Genomic DNA, 16450 nt, shown 5'->3' with positions numbered 1-16450 from the left:
TTTCTGTTTTCTACATGTTAACCACTCCCTAATCCATGTGCATGCATTTCCTTGAATCCCTACTGTGTTCAGTTTGAGAATTAATCTTTTATGCGGGACTTTGGCAAAAGCTTTCTGGAAATCTAAATAAACCATGTTGTATGCTTTGCAATTATCCATTGTCGATGTTGCATCCAGGATATTGTTACCATATAGGTAATTTTCCATTTTGAATCTTTTTATAGTTTCCATAAGTTTACATAAGTCAGGCTTATTGGTCTGTAGTTACCTGGTTCGGTTTTATCTCCCTTTTTGTGGATCGGTATTACGTTTGCTATTTTCCAGTCTGTCGGTACAACCCCTGTATAAAGAGACTGTTGCATGATCTTGGTTAGCGGTTTGTAAATAACTTCTTTCATTTCTTTGAGTACTATTGGGAGGATCTCATCCGACCCAGGGGATTTGTTTATTTTAAGAGCTCCTAGTCCCTTTAACACTTCTGCCTCTGTTATGCTAAAGTTATTTAAAATTGGATAGGAACAGGCCGACATGTGGGGCATGTTGTTCGTGTCCTCCTTTGTAAAAACCTGTGAAAAGTAATCATTTAATATATTTGCTATTTTTTTTTTCTTTGTCTATGATTTTGTCATTTGTGTCTCTTAGACATTTAACCTCCTCTTTGAATGTTCTCTTGCTGTTATAATATTGGAAAAAACATTTTGGAATTGGTTTTAGCCCCCTTAGCAATATTGATTTCTGTCTCTCTCTTGGCCTTTCTAACTTCCTTTTTGACTTGTGTTTGCAGTTCCAAGTACTTTTCTGTGTACTTTGTCTTTGGTCCCTTTTAAACGCTCTGTAAAGTGCCTTTTTTCGCTGAATATTTTTTTTAATTGATCTATTAAACCATTTTGGCCATTTTGTTTTAGATGCCCTGGCCTGGAGGGAGCACCCTTTCTCGTGGGGGGTGAGGGAGGGAGCAGTTCAGTCTCCATGCCTCAAGTCTGCCCTGGACTGGAGGGAGCACCCTTTCTCTTAGGCCAGTGAGGGAGGGAGCAGTTCAGTCTCCATGCCTCAAGTCTGCCCTGGACTGGAGGGAGCACCCTTTCTCTTAGGCCAGTGAGGGAGGGAGCAGTTCAGTCTCCATGCCTCAAGCCTACCCTGGACTGGACTGGAGGGAACACCCTTTCTCTTAGGCCAGTGGTTCTCAATCCTGGTCCTGGGGATCACTGCCCTGCTGGTTTTTGATCCAACCAAGGGCTCAATTACATAATTGAACCCTCAATTGAACTAATAATTTGCCTAATCTGAGCTTTTTAATTATTTTAAATGGATAGATTGCAATTTAGGTATAAAATTGTATAAGGAACTTAAATTCTCCAACTTCTTATACGCTACACTATTTTAAAAGTCAAATTAAGCTAATTATTAGTTCAATTAAGGGTTAAATTAAGTAATTGAGTGCTTGGTTGGAACAAAGACCAGCAGGGCAGTGGTCCCCCAGGACCAGGATTGAGAACCAGTCTCAGGCAGTGAGGGAAGCAGTTCAGTGTTCGTTTCAAGTCTGCGTTGGTCTGGAGGGGGTGAGGGAGAAAGCAGATCTTTAGCCTAGACCAGGGCTTCTCAAACCCGGTCCTGAGGACCCCCCATGTCTGCTGGTTTCAACCAGGGTTCAGAAGCCCAGGTTCTGTGCTGATGCCATTTTCAAAAGCGTTTACCACTAACAAATAAACGGAAAAACAGAACTAATAAAAATGTAGTTAAATTAACATTAAAAGGTAAAAAGAGGGCAAGTCACTTTGATGTTTTTTAAACCACGTTAGCATTTAATACTTCCACCGCAAAAAAAAAAGGTAGAAAAAGAATCGTTCTTGTAGAGCATTGGAAATAGTAAAGGAGCCGTGCTTCTGTCCACGACCCGAAACAAAAAAGGGAAACCTGTGTGACAATTTGAATATGTTTTAGTTTCTTCAAATTTTATACAGATTATATAGAAGTGGGCAGAAAATACAAAAACAAAAATTACATATTATATTTATATATAAAATAAAAATCATCATTTCATGCCCCTTTAATAAATTGTTAAAAAGACTCATCTTAAAGGGAACTGCATTCCAGCTGTTAAAGGGAATGTTCTGCCAGAGTCTAAATATGTAATGGAGTGCGACTCCTGTGCTATAACCTGCGAGGAAGCGGGCATGCAGGGCTCTCAAACAGCACAACAGTAAACAAAAGGAAGTGTACCAACAACCTTTGGACTTTTATTTTTATTATCAATTTCTTTGCCCCAAATGACTTTTTTTTTTTATTTTGTTTTACACATTTTTTATTTTTTATTATTATTTTTACAATGAACAAGACATCTCTAAAATTCAAAACATCACAACCAACAAGACATAACAGATATATTTATATTTATATATATATAAAAAAAATATTAGTAAAACCTAAAAGCGAGTACTTTTGTTTCTAGTCCGTGTTTGTAAATGTGTGTGCTGTCTTTTTTTTAAACTATTAATATTTTACATTTTTTTTTTTGGTACAGGCAGTAAAGATTTGGATGAATGTTAAATAATAAACACACAGTATTCCTTTTGCTAAGGAGGCGTTTAAAAAGCCCATGTAAACCTGTTACAGCCTCGCCCATCAATCGATCATCTTGTCAAAAAAGCCCAATCGCTTCCATACAAAATATAATGATGTCTTTTAGAATCGTGCAGCACTAAAATCAAACGAAGGGATTCACAAAATCCTTTCCTAGAATCCAGATTTATTTCAGCAACTGTTTATATGATAATTAAAACCATCAGTGTAAGTGCTTGGAGTCCTGCTTGCTGAACATGACAAGGGTTCTGTGATCATGTTAAAGGAGTCTGGGCTCTGGCTGGCCACACGGCTACTCGAGGGACCATATTCATGAAAATCTAAGGACTGTTATAAGGAATAGTTTTTTTAAGGACTGTTATTTAAAACACTCTCTCTTTATTATTATTTGTTTATTTAGCAGACACCTTTATCCAAGGCGACTTACAGAGACTAGGGTGTGTGACCTCCTGGTTACAAGCCCTTTTCTTTAACCACTGGACCACACTGCCTCTCTTAGAATAACCCCTTCAGTAACTGCGTGTAGAATATTATACTCTGTCAAGTTTCCTATCTATGAATCTATTTTATAATGCATGTTTGTTTTTGTTTTGTTTTTTTTTGTTTTTTTTTAATTTTGGCAAGGCAACTTTTCAAACTCCTTAGAGTTCACACAAACTGTTTTAAAAAAATTCTAAAAATGAAATAAATAAAAACAGAAGGGGATAAACAGTGCTTCACTACTTTCTCACCCTCTATCAAACAGGAAGAGAAAAAGTTTCATGAACTGCAAATTTGATTTAGTTAATTACATTTTTTTAAAGAAAAAACACAACATTCCTTAATTTTATGAATACAGTCCCTGAACCGAATAAATCGCAGCAAGATAAACTTGACAGAACACAAGCACTGACGGCTTCAATTAAAAACAGCAACAAAAACACTGTTTGGCTTAATTTAGTCCCACCCATAACTATTACAACTAAGCTACATTTAGAATATGAAAAGAAACTTCATGAACCCAATGACAAACTAACTGAAGACCCTGAGAAAGACTTCCAGTGGAAACGTTTCTCATTGAATTCATTGCTTTTGCCAGTTCCGCCTGTAACCATGGGTTCTTCCAGAAACAAAAAGAGGGTTCCATAAAACACCCAAGAGTCTGGAACCCTGCGATCTGACCTGGAACCAGTTCTCTGCAGCCTCCAAAAGGGATACTGTCTGATCAATACATCTTCTAAAATCACTGTGAGAAAACATGAGCATGGTGACCTCTGGAACAGAAAAAAACAAGCCCCAAAGTTAGCAAAATAACTTTTTTTTTTAAACTTTCGTAATATTGCTATAACCTACGTAAAAAAAAACTGAAGAAAAAATTGAGTAACTAAGCAAAAAAATTTTTTTGAAAAAAACTAAAACAAAAAAAAAAGGAAGACTTCACCCAAACCACTTTCTACTGAAATATAACTCTCTCTCTAAAAACACAACACATTCAGACTTGTGTTTCTGTTTTGCAGAAGTCAGGCACAGAAACACTCAGAATTGACATGCCCCCTTTCTTAAAAGTATGTAACAAAACAATGAAAAGATAAGAAGTTTAAATACATGTTAAAGCAATCTTCAATCTTAAGATGTTTCTTCTAATTTGGTCTCATTGGAAGGTGTATTTCCCCTTGTCGTAAAATACAGGAAATCAAACATTCAAGCTTAAAACCTTTTGAGAAATGATTAAAAAAAAAAAAAAAAAATCCACTCTCTTCACCAGTGTTTTAGATCAGAGCGTCCTCCAGATTCATCCTTATAATACAGAGAGCCCAGAGCTTTGTACATCTCCTGCCTTGCTCAAACAAACCATGGACTGCTGCAGGCTTGTCATAGTACCTCTTTCAATATGGGATTTGACAGCTGGATTTTATTGGAGCACTTTTGCCTGCTGAATTGCTTCAGCCACCTATTGGGGTAACCATAGGATAACCACAGACAGGTGGTTGATGCAATCCAGGGGGGGGGGGGGGGCAGGAGGTGGTGGGGGGGCAGGAGGTTGGGGGGGGGGGGGGGTCCCCTCCCCCCGCGATAGCTTGGTCAAAATCTGCATCCTTGGTGTTCAGTTTTGAGTGGCGTTACGTTCTTCTCTACACAGGCCTGCAGTGTTGAGTTGTAGGTTGAATATATTCCAGCTTGTTCTAAACTCTCAAACCCTCCCTTGTACTGAACAACACAGCTGCTCTGCGTTTGCAGCGAACGACAACAAAAAGAAATAAATCATGGAGCTATTTGTTTTTACCCCCAGGCCTGTTTACCATTAGCGGGGAATGTTTGCTTCGGTTTCTGCAAGTGACTGCCAGTGAGTCAAAGCAATGCATAAAGAAAAAATAAAAAAAAATAAAAAGAGATTCACAAATCAGCAGCTGAACCCCTGGGGTCTGACTTGCATGTACAAAGACGTGCAGAGAAAGAAAGGAAACAGGAATCAAGGGGACACTGTCAACTGGGTTCAGGAGAAGAAAGTTACACCTTTCCTGGAATCAAATAAACCCAAATTTTAATTCTGGATTTAATCGTTGAAGCACCACTAAAAACCTCACCACTGACTGTACCTCTCACCATTTTATCCAAAAGCCAAGCAGAGTCGGCTTTACAGGGTTACATTTTTAAAGAGGACTAACGTAGCGCAGAATTCCTGAAGCCCCCGTTTCAGAGAACAGAAGCAGGGGTGTCCAGTCCTGTGAAGCTGCGCCTGTGTCGGCCACGGTGGCTCTAGCTGCTTCACCGCTTGCTATTTGTTGCGGAACATTGTTGAGCCACATGGTAGGAAGTTTCCTGACCTCCACTGCATATCATATCCCTTGCTGCAGCCAGCCCAGGGTACTTAAAGAATGGAGAAAAAAGTGAGAGTGAGCGAGCGAGTGATTCTGGGAGGTAGAGTGCAGGTACTAAAAAAAAAAAAAGCGTTCTATTGGTTTAAAGAGGGCTGAACAGTGAGGTATATCTGGCTGTAGGGATGAGGGACCATGTACACAGCTGCTTCTATATACAGAATAGGGTTCCTGGGGGAGGGGGGCAAACCAAAACGAAAAAACAAACAAAAAAGCTGCTCAAAACACGATTGTGCTTCCGAATCAAAACGCCCAGGGTTAGTTCGTTTTAAAGCATATTGAAAACTATTTGCAAGCAAGCAGAGGTTTTGCAGTTTGGCAGGGGAGGGAGGGAGGGAGGGAGGGCTTGGCTAAGCGTTTGTTGCATGGTGTCCTGTTACCCTTGAAGCTAGCTGCAAGGTTATTGATCAAGTCCCCCCCAGTTTCCTCGGTGCAGCAGGACCGCGTAGAATAGCAATCCTTCAGTGTTCAAAGCCAGGTTCGACATCCAGTGATTCAGGAACACCTTTCCGTTTGTCAAAGTGTAAATAAGGAAGCCTCTCTCTGTGTCTCCCCCTCCCAAACTCTAAACCCCTTTAACTGAGGTCAGTAATAAAGGATTTGTTATATAAAAGCTGCATAGTATTTATTCGGCAGCTTATCAAACAGAACGATTTAAAACATTTTTTTTTTTTTGGACAAAACAAATGTATTTCACAATATTTGTTTGTACGTAAGTTTATTTTTTTTATTGTATCATAGAAAAAAAAAAGCTTAAACTTGAGCCACTACATTCTTTCAAAGCCAGATAATAATAATAATAATAATAATAATAGACATCCATCACTACTGATGCTATGTGAATCTGAACCCTGGTTTTGATCGCAGGCACAAACCCCACACAATATCTTTATAGAGCAGCAGTAAGAAAAAAATAGAAGATAAAATGTAAAAAAATAACTAAATCTGCAAAGCAGGGAAAGGGGTTGAAAAATGAAACAGCAATAAAACGATAATAACAATACCACAAGAATCAAAGGCAATTTAGTTCAAGATCAAATTCAAAAACAAACTGTATAGCAACAACCAAAACAATTTGTAGAAAAGACGACATCTATTTGGTAGTAATAGTAGGAGGAGGGGGAGGGGTGTAGTTTAGGAGTGGATCAGCTGTAAAAGCGATCTTAACCCTGGTTTTTAAAATCTTCTATTTTATTTTGTGTTTTTGTTGATCTGCGGCAGGAAGGAGAGGCAGAGCTCGAAGCAGGCGCTCCTCACGCGGTCGTTGTGTTGCTTGAGTTTACGCCACAGGGATTTGATTTGAAAAAAATATATACTAATAATAATAATAATAATAATAATAATAATAATAATAATAATAAATGAAATGCTGCCGTTTGCGTTGTTAAAAAAGTTCCAAGACACAAAATTCACAACAGTCCTCTCCGTGACATTATACCCTACGGCCAAAAACTGTTAATGTTACTGAAATTAAGGGAACGATGCTGTAAGAAAAATTTAAAAAAAGAGCTGCGTGATCTTTCTGCTCTGCGGTTATTTCGAGCTCTGACCCGGAGCCTCTGCTTTCTTTCCTTCCACCACACGCCAGTCCGTAGCGCGAGACGTGTTTAGTATGTGTTGTTGCTGTTGTATTATTCTGTCTCTCTTCCGCTCCGTCTCTTTTCCCATGTGGTGAGTGTGGATGTGTAGAGATGTCCAAACAGTCCATGGTGAAGGCGAGTGTTTGTTTTCTTGTTTGTTTCAGCTTTTTTCTTTTTTTTTTGTAAGTTTTATCTTCGATCTCTCAGTTAGACGTGTCGGAGTGGACGCTCCCCGGGCCACCAGGGGGCGATGTCACAGAGGAAGGGGTGGTGACGTCCTGCCAGCTGCCGTTAGACTGAGAGAAGAGGAGAGGGACGACAAAACAAGAAAAGCAAAGTCAGACATTTCAACAGTGCGGCAGGGCTAAAAAAAAAAACCAAACCAAAACAAAACAAAAACACAGGGAAGTTTGAGCCTTCTTAGAAAACTCCCAGAGAAGGACAATTCACTAACGCGTTGACTTTTTATTGGTCAGTTTATGGTCTCGGTACGGCAGTAAAAATGTGAGCGCCCCCTCAGTGCGGAAGTCAATTGACATGGATTGATACTCGGTTGTAAAGGTGAGGGAAGGACAGATTTTCTTATTATGAAATCAACACAATGAATGGATTTATTTACTACATGCCGACAAATACTTCAAAAGGCAGTTACAAGTATCAGCACTCCCCTAATATTAAATAGATCTTCAGGCGTTTTAATATACATAGACAGAGCTATAGTACAGAGTCACATTCACACTTGTTTTTCCACACACACGTTTGCCAGGCTGTGCAGCCTAAATGCTATCATTGAAATGGATTACAATAGTAGAAAATGATGGGGTTGAACTCCATGCCATGGTGACAGCAGTGATGACAGAATCCATTTATTGGAAAAAACAAAACCGCGTTTCAGAGCTTCAGTAACAGCCCCAATTGTTACACCCTGCAGTGCTGATGTTTATTGGCCCCGGAGCGCTGTGTGTGTGCAAGGTGTTGGGGAATCCACACTCACATCTATGTGTCGCGGGGGGTACATGGGGTTCCCCGCTATCTCCTCATATCCTCCCGTCTGGCGTGTAGCACGGTGCAGGGTATCCGCCTGCAAGAACAACAGGGGGTGCTCTTAAATCGCCTCCCCGCACACACAGGGGCACCGCAGTGCAGTGCAGTGCAGTGCACACAGTACAGGGGGCGCTAGTGGAGTCAGGGCTAGGGGGCGGGGTGTACTTGGGTTAGCAATAATGCTGTTTCAAACACTGCAGCGTAAAAATAACACAGCACATCAGGGGTGTCCATCACGGTCCTGGAGGGCCACTCCACTCCAGGTTTAAGAGGTCAAATGAGATCATGAACTGCTTCAGGGTCTGGATGGAGGTTTAATTGGTTCAATTAAACAATTTAGAACAGGGTTGGAACAAAGACCAGGAGTGGAAGAGACAGCTTTAGCCACCCCTGATAGACAGGACACTGACCGATAAGTGTCAGGCCTGTCTGCTAGCAGTGTCGCTTTTGTGCACTGGAAAGCAGCGCATATTTAAAAATCAGGGAGGAGTGGTGCTCACTGGGATTGGCCTCATACAGAGTTGCAGGGAGACTCCACCATGTTTTGTTAGATTCAACTTAATTATAACTTAATATAATTAACTGGCTCCAAAAAACTTCACACAGACATTTACTACTCATTCTATTAATAATTCCAAGTTGAAAAAGTGAAGGCAGGCATTATTTCTAGTGGACATTCACATTGAGAGATGGAGCAGTTTGAGCCAGTCCAGGTTTCTCAGTGAAACCCAGAGTGGCCCGACGACTACAGAGCTACGAGAGCCCCACTTCCATCCCCGCACAAACACACTCACATTAACAACTGCAAATGCAAGTAACACACAAATATTACAATTAATATTCAATTGCATTTACTGTAGCTGTGCAAAGATGATAAAGTAATGGTAGATGAATGGAATGTAAAGAGCATGCAGGGCTCACACACAACAGAAGGGTAGAACACAGATAAAAACACACACACACACACACACACACACACACAACATAAAATAGCTGAACCCGTAGCTATGCAACTGACTGCAGTACAGAATTCCTGCCTCCAAATCAATGCCTAATTGTGTTGCAAAGAATGCAGCAGAACTTGGCTTAAAAACACAAAAATAATTATGAAATACACGTTTACCATAACGTGCGTCTCAAGTAGAAAACCCGGAGACCTATGATAGCAATTCATATTAGGTAAGACTTACTGGAATTATTTAGTTAGCCCTCTGTGCTTCAATAATAATTTCCTCAAATACTTTTGACAGATATTAGCATACTCTATTGTAAATCACAAAGCAGTATAACAAGGCGGAGGCTGGAACGTGAGTCTAACCGCTGTGCAAAAGAGCCAGGCTCGTCTGTATTCGTGGTTTTAGAGCTTTTAACCTCGTCTCACTGACAGGGAACACGATCCGTAACGGCAGTGCATCACACAACACTGCCCGCTACACTTACATCAGCAAATACAATGCATAGCAAACCCTGATGCCGATGCAAAACAGCCACCTGAAACGTCTTGGCATCGGACAGAAACGACACCACGAAAAAAGATTAGCTGCACTATTTAATTAATATTTAACCGTGTTTTGCAAAATGTTGCAGCGAAATGCAAGCTACAAAATGCATAAAATGAAAATCGATTCATCACGTAAAAGGAACAAGATACAATTGAAACACAACAAAATCTCTACACCACTACAGGAACGACAGAAAAAATGTGTACGGGTTGCCACTGAAAAGCTGCCTGGTGCCTGAAGGCTGCTCGAGTCCTCTGCATTTTGAGATCTGGAGAGAACCAATGCACAGCCCAACAGTGACGGACAAGGAAAGGGGTTACTGCTCTCTCCCCTTGTAGATCCCGCAGTAAAAAGCACAAAAAAGTGTAAGAAAGCAGTGAAAAAGCACTGTAAAGAGTAGCGAGGTCAAGCATGGTAAACAGCATGGCAAATGTATAGTATAACCACTGGAAAACTGCAAAAACACAGCAGTGAACTTTAATAAGGGGCTCTCTGTATATATATACAGATTCTACACCCACTTCTGAGCTTCCAAAAATGAACAAACAAACAAATAACCAACAGCCTGACAGAATGGAGAGAAACGGGATGATCCGAGTTTGGGCCGGCGTTTGTGGTCCTCATAAGTTTGCTTGGGTCTCAGGCACGACGTGTTCTTAAAAATCACAAAAATCATGAAGACTGTACTCTGGAGTTGCTGTTAAACATGAGAATGAAGAATCATTTTTATTTGCTTATTTTACTTTAGAATTGCGGCACACGTCATTTGCACAGGACTGGTGTCTACACAGTGATGTAAGATGCGCTGGAATTTTGATAAACCTGCACATGTGACTCGATTTGAATCCTCAAACCGTATCGATTCAAAGGCAATCAAGTGGGGGGGGGGGGGGGGGCTGAGTGAAGTATAAGAGAGGAATTTACATTTAAAAGACTTCTGCTTCTATTCTTCTTTGTTCCGAAATCTTTTTATATGTAAAATACTTGCTTTAGAAGCTGAAAGCTTCAGGGAGGCTGCATTTTCCTCTTCTTTGATACGGTATGGTGTTAAAATATAAAGTAGCTAAATTATTGACTATTTTCTATATATATTTTTTTTATTATGCAACAAGCAGACAGTGCTCTCCGATTGTTTTCTGTGGAGGTTCTGTTATTACTCACTAACGGAACAGAAAACAAAGCACGTCCGAGAGATGACACCTGTTCTAAAACCACAGATTATTCATGAAACTCTTGAGCCCAGCTCTCTCTCTCTCAGTGGACCACAATGCTTTCAGACCATCAAAAGGTACATAAACTACTTTAAAACGTTGCAGTGTACTAGTAATATTGGCACAGCTGTGGCTTCTATCCTTGGTCATAATGGAACTACTCATTCAAATAATGTACTGACCTGGGCGTTCCATTATTAACCCTTTAACACGCCATCTTCTAAGTGGAGTCAGGTATGCATGGTGAGATTTAGTTAACAGTGGTATGTGAGGATTAGCAACCCCCACATACTGTCACATACTCTCACACACATACACAGTCACTTACTCACACAGTGCATGTTTTTTTTTTTTTAGATATCACAGAAATAAATACATACAAAAATCATCTCCAAATGAAACAAAACAAGCACAATACCAACCAACCACGACCAATTAACAAGAAAAAAACAAACTTGCTGGATTTTTGGGAACAGGCTGTCAGTGCTGTGTTTGAGGTAATGCAACGACACAACAGAGAAGGGCAAACTGGAGATAAAGACTGTTTTTGTTTTTTTACATACCCTAATCTCCTAGTTTGTTTGTTTTAAATTAAATATAATTATATCATTTAATTATTGAAAAGCAGGCATTCCGATAGGGCATCCTGACCCTCAATTCTTCTTGACCCTTAACCCCTAACCTAGTACAGCATGGACCAATGCCCTCAGCCTTTTCAGATCCTTAGCTCCAGTCTGCTTGAAATGGAAGATATCCGTCAGAAAAGACTGAAACTTATAAAGTAACTTCTTGTCGTTGGTAGGGGTGTGGAAAAACTCATTACTCAGAACTGTGATTACATTTTTTAAAAAAAAGGCAGATATTCAATAAATCCATTGATTAACACGTTGATTTCAAAACAAGAAAATCTGTCCTCCCCTCACTTTTACAAATCGAGAAGTTGAATTATTTTCTTTAATAATATTATTTTTGTATCTTCCACTTCGGTAAAAGGGGGTGGACCAGGTCTTGCAGGAGGGGGCAGGTAGGTGGTTGAGTGGTAGGTGAGAGGGGGGTGGGTGTTGGGACCATTGCCTACCTGTGTCTGCAGGTTAGATGTCACCTGAGAACTGGGATAGGTATCCCCATTGAGGCCGTGCATGGTCAAGTACAAGTCCCCAGAGTTGGAGTTCAAGTTATGAGAGGCAGAAGAACCTGGAAGGAGAGAGGCAGGCAGGCTCATGGATCAACGCGTCCCCCTGCAGTGAAACCGTGGCAATCTCGGCTCAGCCGCTCTGCGGTTTGCAACGCGCCGCCGGCTCCGGGTTCGAGCCACAGCCGCTGTTTCACACCCTCGTCCGCTCCATAAAGCAGCCATGGTTGCATACAAAAGGGTTTACGGAGAAAAGCAAGCAATGAAACTAAACTCCACGGCGACCCGTTTGGCTGCTGCTACGTCACAGTTTACTACACTGCAGCTCCGGCTTTGCATCACCCTACAGAATGAACTCATTTTGCTTCATCAAGTCGAATGAAACCTGCTGAAACATGTCACCTTAACATACTGAATCACACACCGCTTTGTAGTTTTCTCCATATACTTCATGAAAAACTGACAGTGAGGGAATTTGACAATTTTGAAATCCAACATGAAATACTGTACTACTATTATGGCTTCCGGTAGACTTTTGCAAGGTGATGAAAAACTTTTGGCCAGAGCTGCATGTAGAGTCCACAATGGAGCCACTTTCACATCACCCTTGATGGACATCGACACCTTGGCTAAAAGGGGTTCTGAAATAAGATTCATGGATGATGATGATGATAATAATAATAATAATAATAATAATAATAATAATTCAGTGATTTGGTTAATGCTCAGGACTAAGCCATGGCAGTAAACAATATTTTACTGTACAGAAGCCCTTCACTAATTCACAGTTTTCTATATATTTCTTTTTTGTGTGTGTGTCAGACAGTGAAATACAGAAATGGGGGGGGGTTCTTCAACAAAGTTTTATAATTGTGTGTGGGCGTGGGGGGGGGCAAGGGGCGGATACATAAATAGAATAAATAACTACATATAGTAATACATGTTTTTCAAATTTGTATTTCATTGCCAGTATTCAAAAAAAAAAAAAGAGAAATTATTGATAATACCACTGTTGCTATCGCTGCCACAGTTCATTTAAAAAAAAAAAAAAACAACAACTCAAACCTTAAAAGATGTGACTAAAACCTGCAGACGACACAATCTCCTGTTCCCCACTATGGGTGTGCTGATACTCATTCGTCATCGCCTTCGAGAAGATCAAAATCAGCAGGTATTAAATACATCCATTCATTAACGTGTAGATTTCAAAACAAGAATATTCTTCTAAATCGGCTTTTAAAACACTCAGTGCGGAAGTTAACTGCCGTTGATAGGTATTCGATTGTAAAGGTGAGGGGAGGACAGGCTTTCTTGATTTAAAATCAGCACATTAATGTATGGATTTATTTCATACCTGCTGATAAATACTGCGAGTACACGTTCCTCCTCTAACCACCACACCAAGAACAGCAGACTCCACATTTCAAGAGAGCCCCTTTGCACGGACGTTACATGTGTACAATAGTTCTGGCTCTATCAGGCCATTGTTTTTGTAGTGACTCCTCCTCATAATAATAATAATAATAATAATAGTAATAAGTAACACCTTCATCATCCTAATGGGGACCAGGGTGTTTTTCCGATAATTATTATTATTTTGTTTAGTTAGTAGACGCCTTTAACCAAGGCAACTGTGAAATTATTTATAAGACTTTCCCAATCAATGACAGGTCAGGTTATCAAGGGGCCAGACAAGAGGGGTTCAGTAATCAAGCTCTTACTGTAATAATAATAATAATAATAATACTACATCGAGCACATAGAACGCAGCAATGTGCCTCTGCCTGGGCTTGTCTGAAATCTTTCAAGAGACACAGTAGTGACAGCTGTCACTCAGAATGACTGACAGCTGGAGTACTCTGAGCTGACAAAGGTGCGAAGCAAGCCGAGCCCCCCCCCCGCCCTCTCACAGAGGGCGTGTGCGGAGCAACCAAGCTGCTGCTCTGAAGGAAGGTGTCATGTGAGATCTGTCACTGAAGAGAGAGAGAGAGACTGTAGACAGCTCTGATCAGATCATGACTCCCCGACTCCCTCTCTCCCCTCTCCAGCAGCCAGGACTCTGTTTCATAAAGCTACTGTTTTGTTTTATATATATAACTTACTAAAGAACACAAACATGAAAGAAAAGCTATAAAGGGTGAAAGTCATCTCGTCATCGCCACAAAAGCTAACTTTCTCACAGAGTAATTAATTTATGTTCCCCATGGTATTTTTCCCATGGTAGTACTCTGCATCTATCGTAGTTTACTCTGCTTTGCCAGGTTTTATAATATGCTTTACTATACCTCCCTATTTTTTTTGTACCATGCTTACCAATGCTTTATCATGCTTTCGCTGTGCTTTATTACACTTTGCTAGGTTTTTTTCTATGGGAAACTTTTATAAGGGTTAGTTTACCTTGGTGTTTTTTTTTTATATGCTTTACCATACCTCACTATGCTTTACCATGCTTTCTTTCGCTGTGCTTTATTACACTTTGCTGTGATTTTGCTGTGGGAAACTCGTATAAGGGCCAGGGCAGCCTCTGCTGCCCCCTGGTGGTTGTCGGACACCAGTGTGAGATGTGCGAGAAGCAGGGCTGCAGACCGTGCATGCGACTCCAACAGGAAGTGTTACTGAACAGCTGAAAACAAGGACGGGTGCCAGCTTCCCAGCCTCAAGAGCAAGCACTAGGAAAACTGACCCGTTTCAAAACGCCCCTCGACGCAGATCCTTCAAATAAAAACACAGACAGGGAGCAACACGCCATCAGAAGGCAAATACATTGCCCCGCTATCCTCTAGAAATAGATTTAACTGCAAGCGAGAGAAAACCGTGTGAACAGTCAAAACCTTAAGCGAGATACACACACGCTAAAACTGAATTGCAAACTCTTCTAGCAGGTCTTTCCTGCTGAGGAGCAGAAGCATGACTCACGAAAAAAACGTGATCCGGAAAAAACTCGAGGGTAAAACGCCAGGGCAATCCTCCACTGTTCAATCATTTACAAATAAAGTGAATCGCAGTTCATTCCGGACTAAGAGAAGGTTAAATATTGGCAATAGTGAATCGATAAACGCGTGCAGTAGAGTGCTCTTTACTTAAGGGACTTTAGGACGTTGTCCAGTGGTCCTCAGTGTGGGGCTGTGTGACTACTAAGCTGAACTTACCCAGTATTTAAAAAATATACACTTCCTTTCTCCCCAAAAAAATACTAACTCTACACCCCTCCCTCCCTTTTAAAATATACAAATCGGAGCTGGGGGGGGGAGGAAAATCAAAGCGAACACACAAACACAAGAAAAGACAGCAAAGCATCACACAACACAAGGAACAACTGCAACAGACAGACAGATGGAAAGAGCGTGTGGGCAGACAGACAGGCGGGCAGACAGACAGACAGGCTGGACAAAACAAATGGATAAAGCTAACGAGAAGGGTGCATGGGGGGGGGGTGGGGAGACAGACCAAAAGCAGCGAGAAACCCCATTGTGAAGCAGTGTAATCACACGCTGAAAAGCGAGAAATAATAAAGGAATAAAATAATAAATAAATCAACACACACGCGGGTAGCTGTCGTCACTGGACGGGGCTGGTGCGTATACGAGTCTTTTTCTCTCTACCTTTTCAGCATCTAATTATTATAAAATGTGTGCCGTCTTTGCACTCTGTTTCTGTGCGCCTCCTCCTTTCTGTAGAAAAACACATTCACTGCTGAGATTTCACGCAAATCAACTTGCCCCCTTTTGGATAACCAGCATGGGACAGAGCGAGGGGGCGGGAAGTCTGTCTGTCTGTCGGTCTGGTGAGAGTGGACACTAGTCCCCGCCTCCTCCCTGCTGCACCAATCACTGAACAGAGAAATAACACGTCAGCGCTAAGGACATGACGGCTGCATTTTTTTTTTTTTTGCCGCAATGATTCATTTGCTTTGCCCATTTTTTTTTGCACTGTCTAAAATCCACTGAATTGATTGGCACGGACGTCGGTTTGGATTCTCTGTGCATAGCAGTGGTGCAGCGACTAGGAGAGGAGCGAGTCCTGGTGGGAGTGAGTGAGTGTGAGAGCGACAGTGAGAGTGAGGCTGTGCAGAGCGCCCCCTGTCTGCCGGCGGAGGGTGAGGGTGTTAGGTCCGAGATGCAGGTCTGGGAGGGAGGGAGGGAACGGTACCTGAATTTGGCGTCGCGGGTGAGTTAGCCTGGCTCGCTTGGGCCGACACACTGGCTGCGTCCACGGCCGTTTTAACGGCGTACAGGTTAGCCTCCTCCTGGAACTTACCGATGTTCTTCTTGTAGCGGATTCTCTTGTTGCCGAACCAGTTAGAAACCTGAAACGCACACAGAGAGAGACATAAACATGCATGCATACAGCAGTGTGCAAATCTATTAGAACACCTCAAGATGTGTCATTTATATCCTTTATATACCTGCCTGCATGAAAACCTCTGGCTCTGAGAATTTCAATCAGAAATCAGAAACAATAGGCACTCGTGGGTGAAAATGTTAGAAAACTTTGTGTTTTAATTAGGCATCTTAAACTTCTAAAGTCTCATGCATTTTACCATTTG

At 41.2% G+C, this 16450-nt stretch overlaps 1 protein-coding gene across 4 annotated transcripts; it reads right to left on the bottom strand.

Annotated features, from left to right (window-relative positions):
* Window positions 1-2212: 2212 nt before the first annotated feature.
* On the bottom strand, window positions 2213-16439 carry LOC131736055 (pre-B-cell leukemia transcription factor 1-like). Of its 4 annotated transcripts, none has more exons than XR_009327875.1 (3): window positions 16162-16402; window positions 8010-8096; window positions 2213-7311 (listed from the first exon to the last, which is right to left on the bottom strand). XR_009327875.1 is itself a non-coding variant. In XM_059021789.1 (3 exons), exons 1-3 carry the CDS (start codon window positions 16247-16249, stop codon window positions 7219-7221), a joined length of 405 nt encoding a protein of 134 aa, XP_058877772.1. In that variant the 5' UTR covers window positions 16250-16406; the 3' UTR covers window positions 2213-7218. The 4 variants fall into 4 exon arrangements, 1 of the variants encoding a protein (XP_058877772.1); XR_009327873.1 differs by having other exon boundaries at window positions 16054-16284; XM_059021789.1 differs by lacking the exon at window positions 8010-8096 and adding an exon at window positions 11851-11966 and having other exon boundaries at window positions 16054-16406.
* Window positions 16440-16450: the final 11 nt, after the last annotated feature.

Source organism: Acipenser ruthenus, unplaced genomic scaffold (assembly GCF_902713425.1).
Source record: "Acipenser ruthenus unplaced genomic scaffold, fAciRut3.2 maternal haplotype, whole genome shotgun sequence".
Classification (NCBI taxonomy): domain Eukaryota; kingdom Metazoa; phylum Chordata; class Actinopteri; order Acipenseriformes; family Acipenseridae; genus Acipenser; species Acipenser ruthenus.
Note: the sequence above shows the minus strand (reverse complement) of the source record. Positions and strands in the feature narration are given on the sequence as shown.

Coding starts and splice junctions, on each gene's coding strand:
- LOC131736055 (XM_059021789.1), bottom strand. CDS start 16,249: ATGCATGCATGTTTATGTCTCTCTCTGTGTGCGTTTCAGGTTTCTAAC. Junction 11,967..16,053: donor ACCCGCGACGCCAAATTCAG/GTACCGTTCCCT, acceptor CTCTCCTTCCAG/GTTCTTCTGCCTCTCATAAC. Junction 7,312..11,850: donor CATCTAACCTGCAGACACAG/GTAGGCAATGGT, acceptor CTCTTCTCTCAG/TCTAACGGCAGCTGGCAGGA.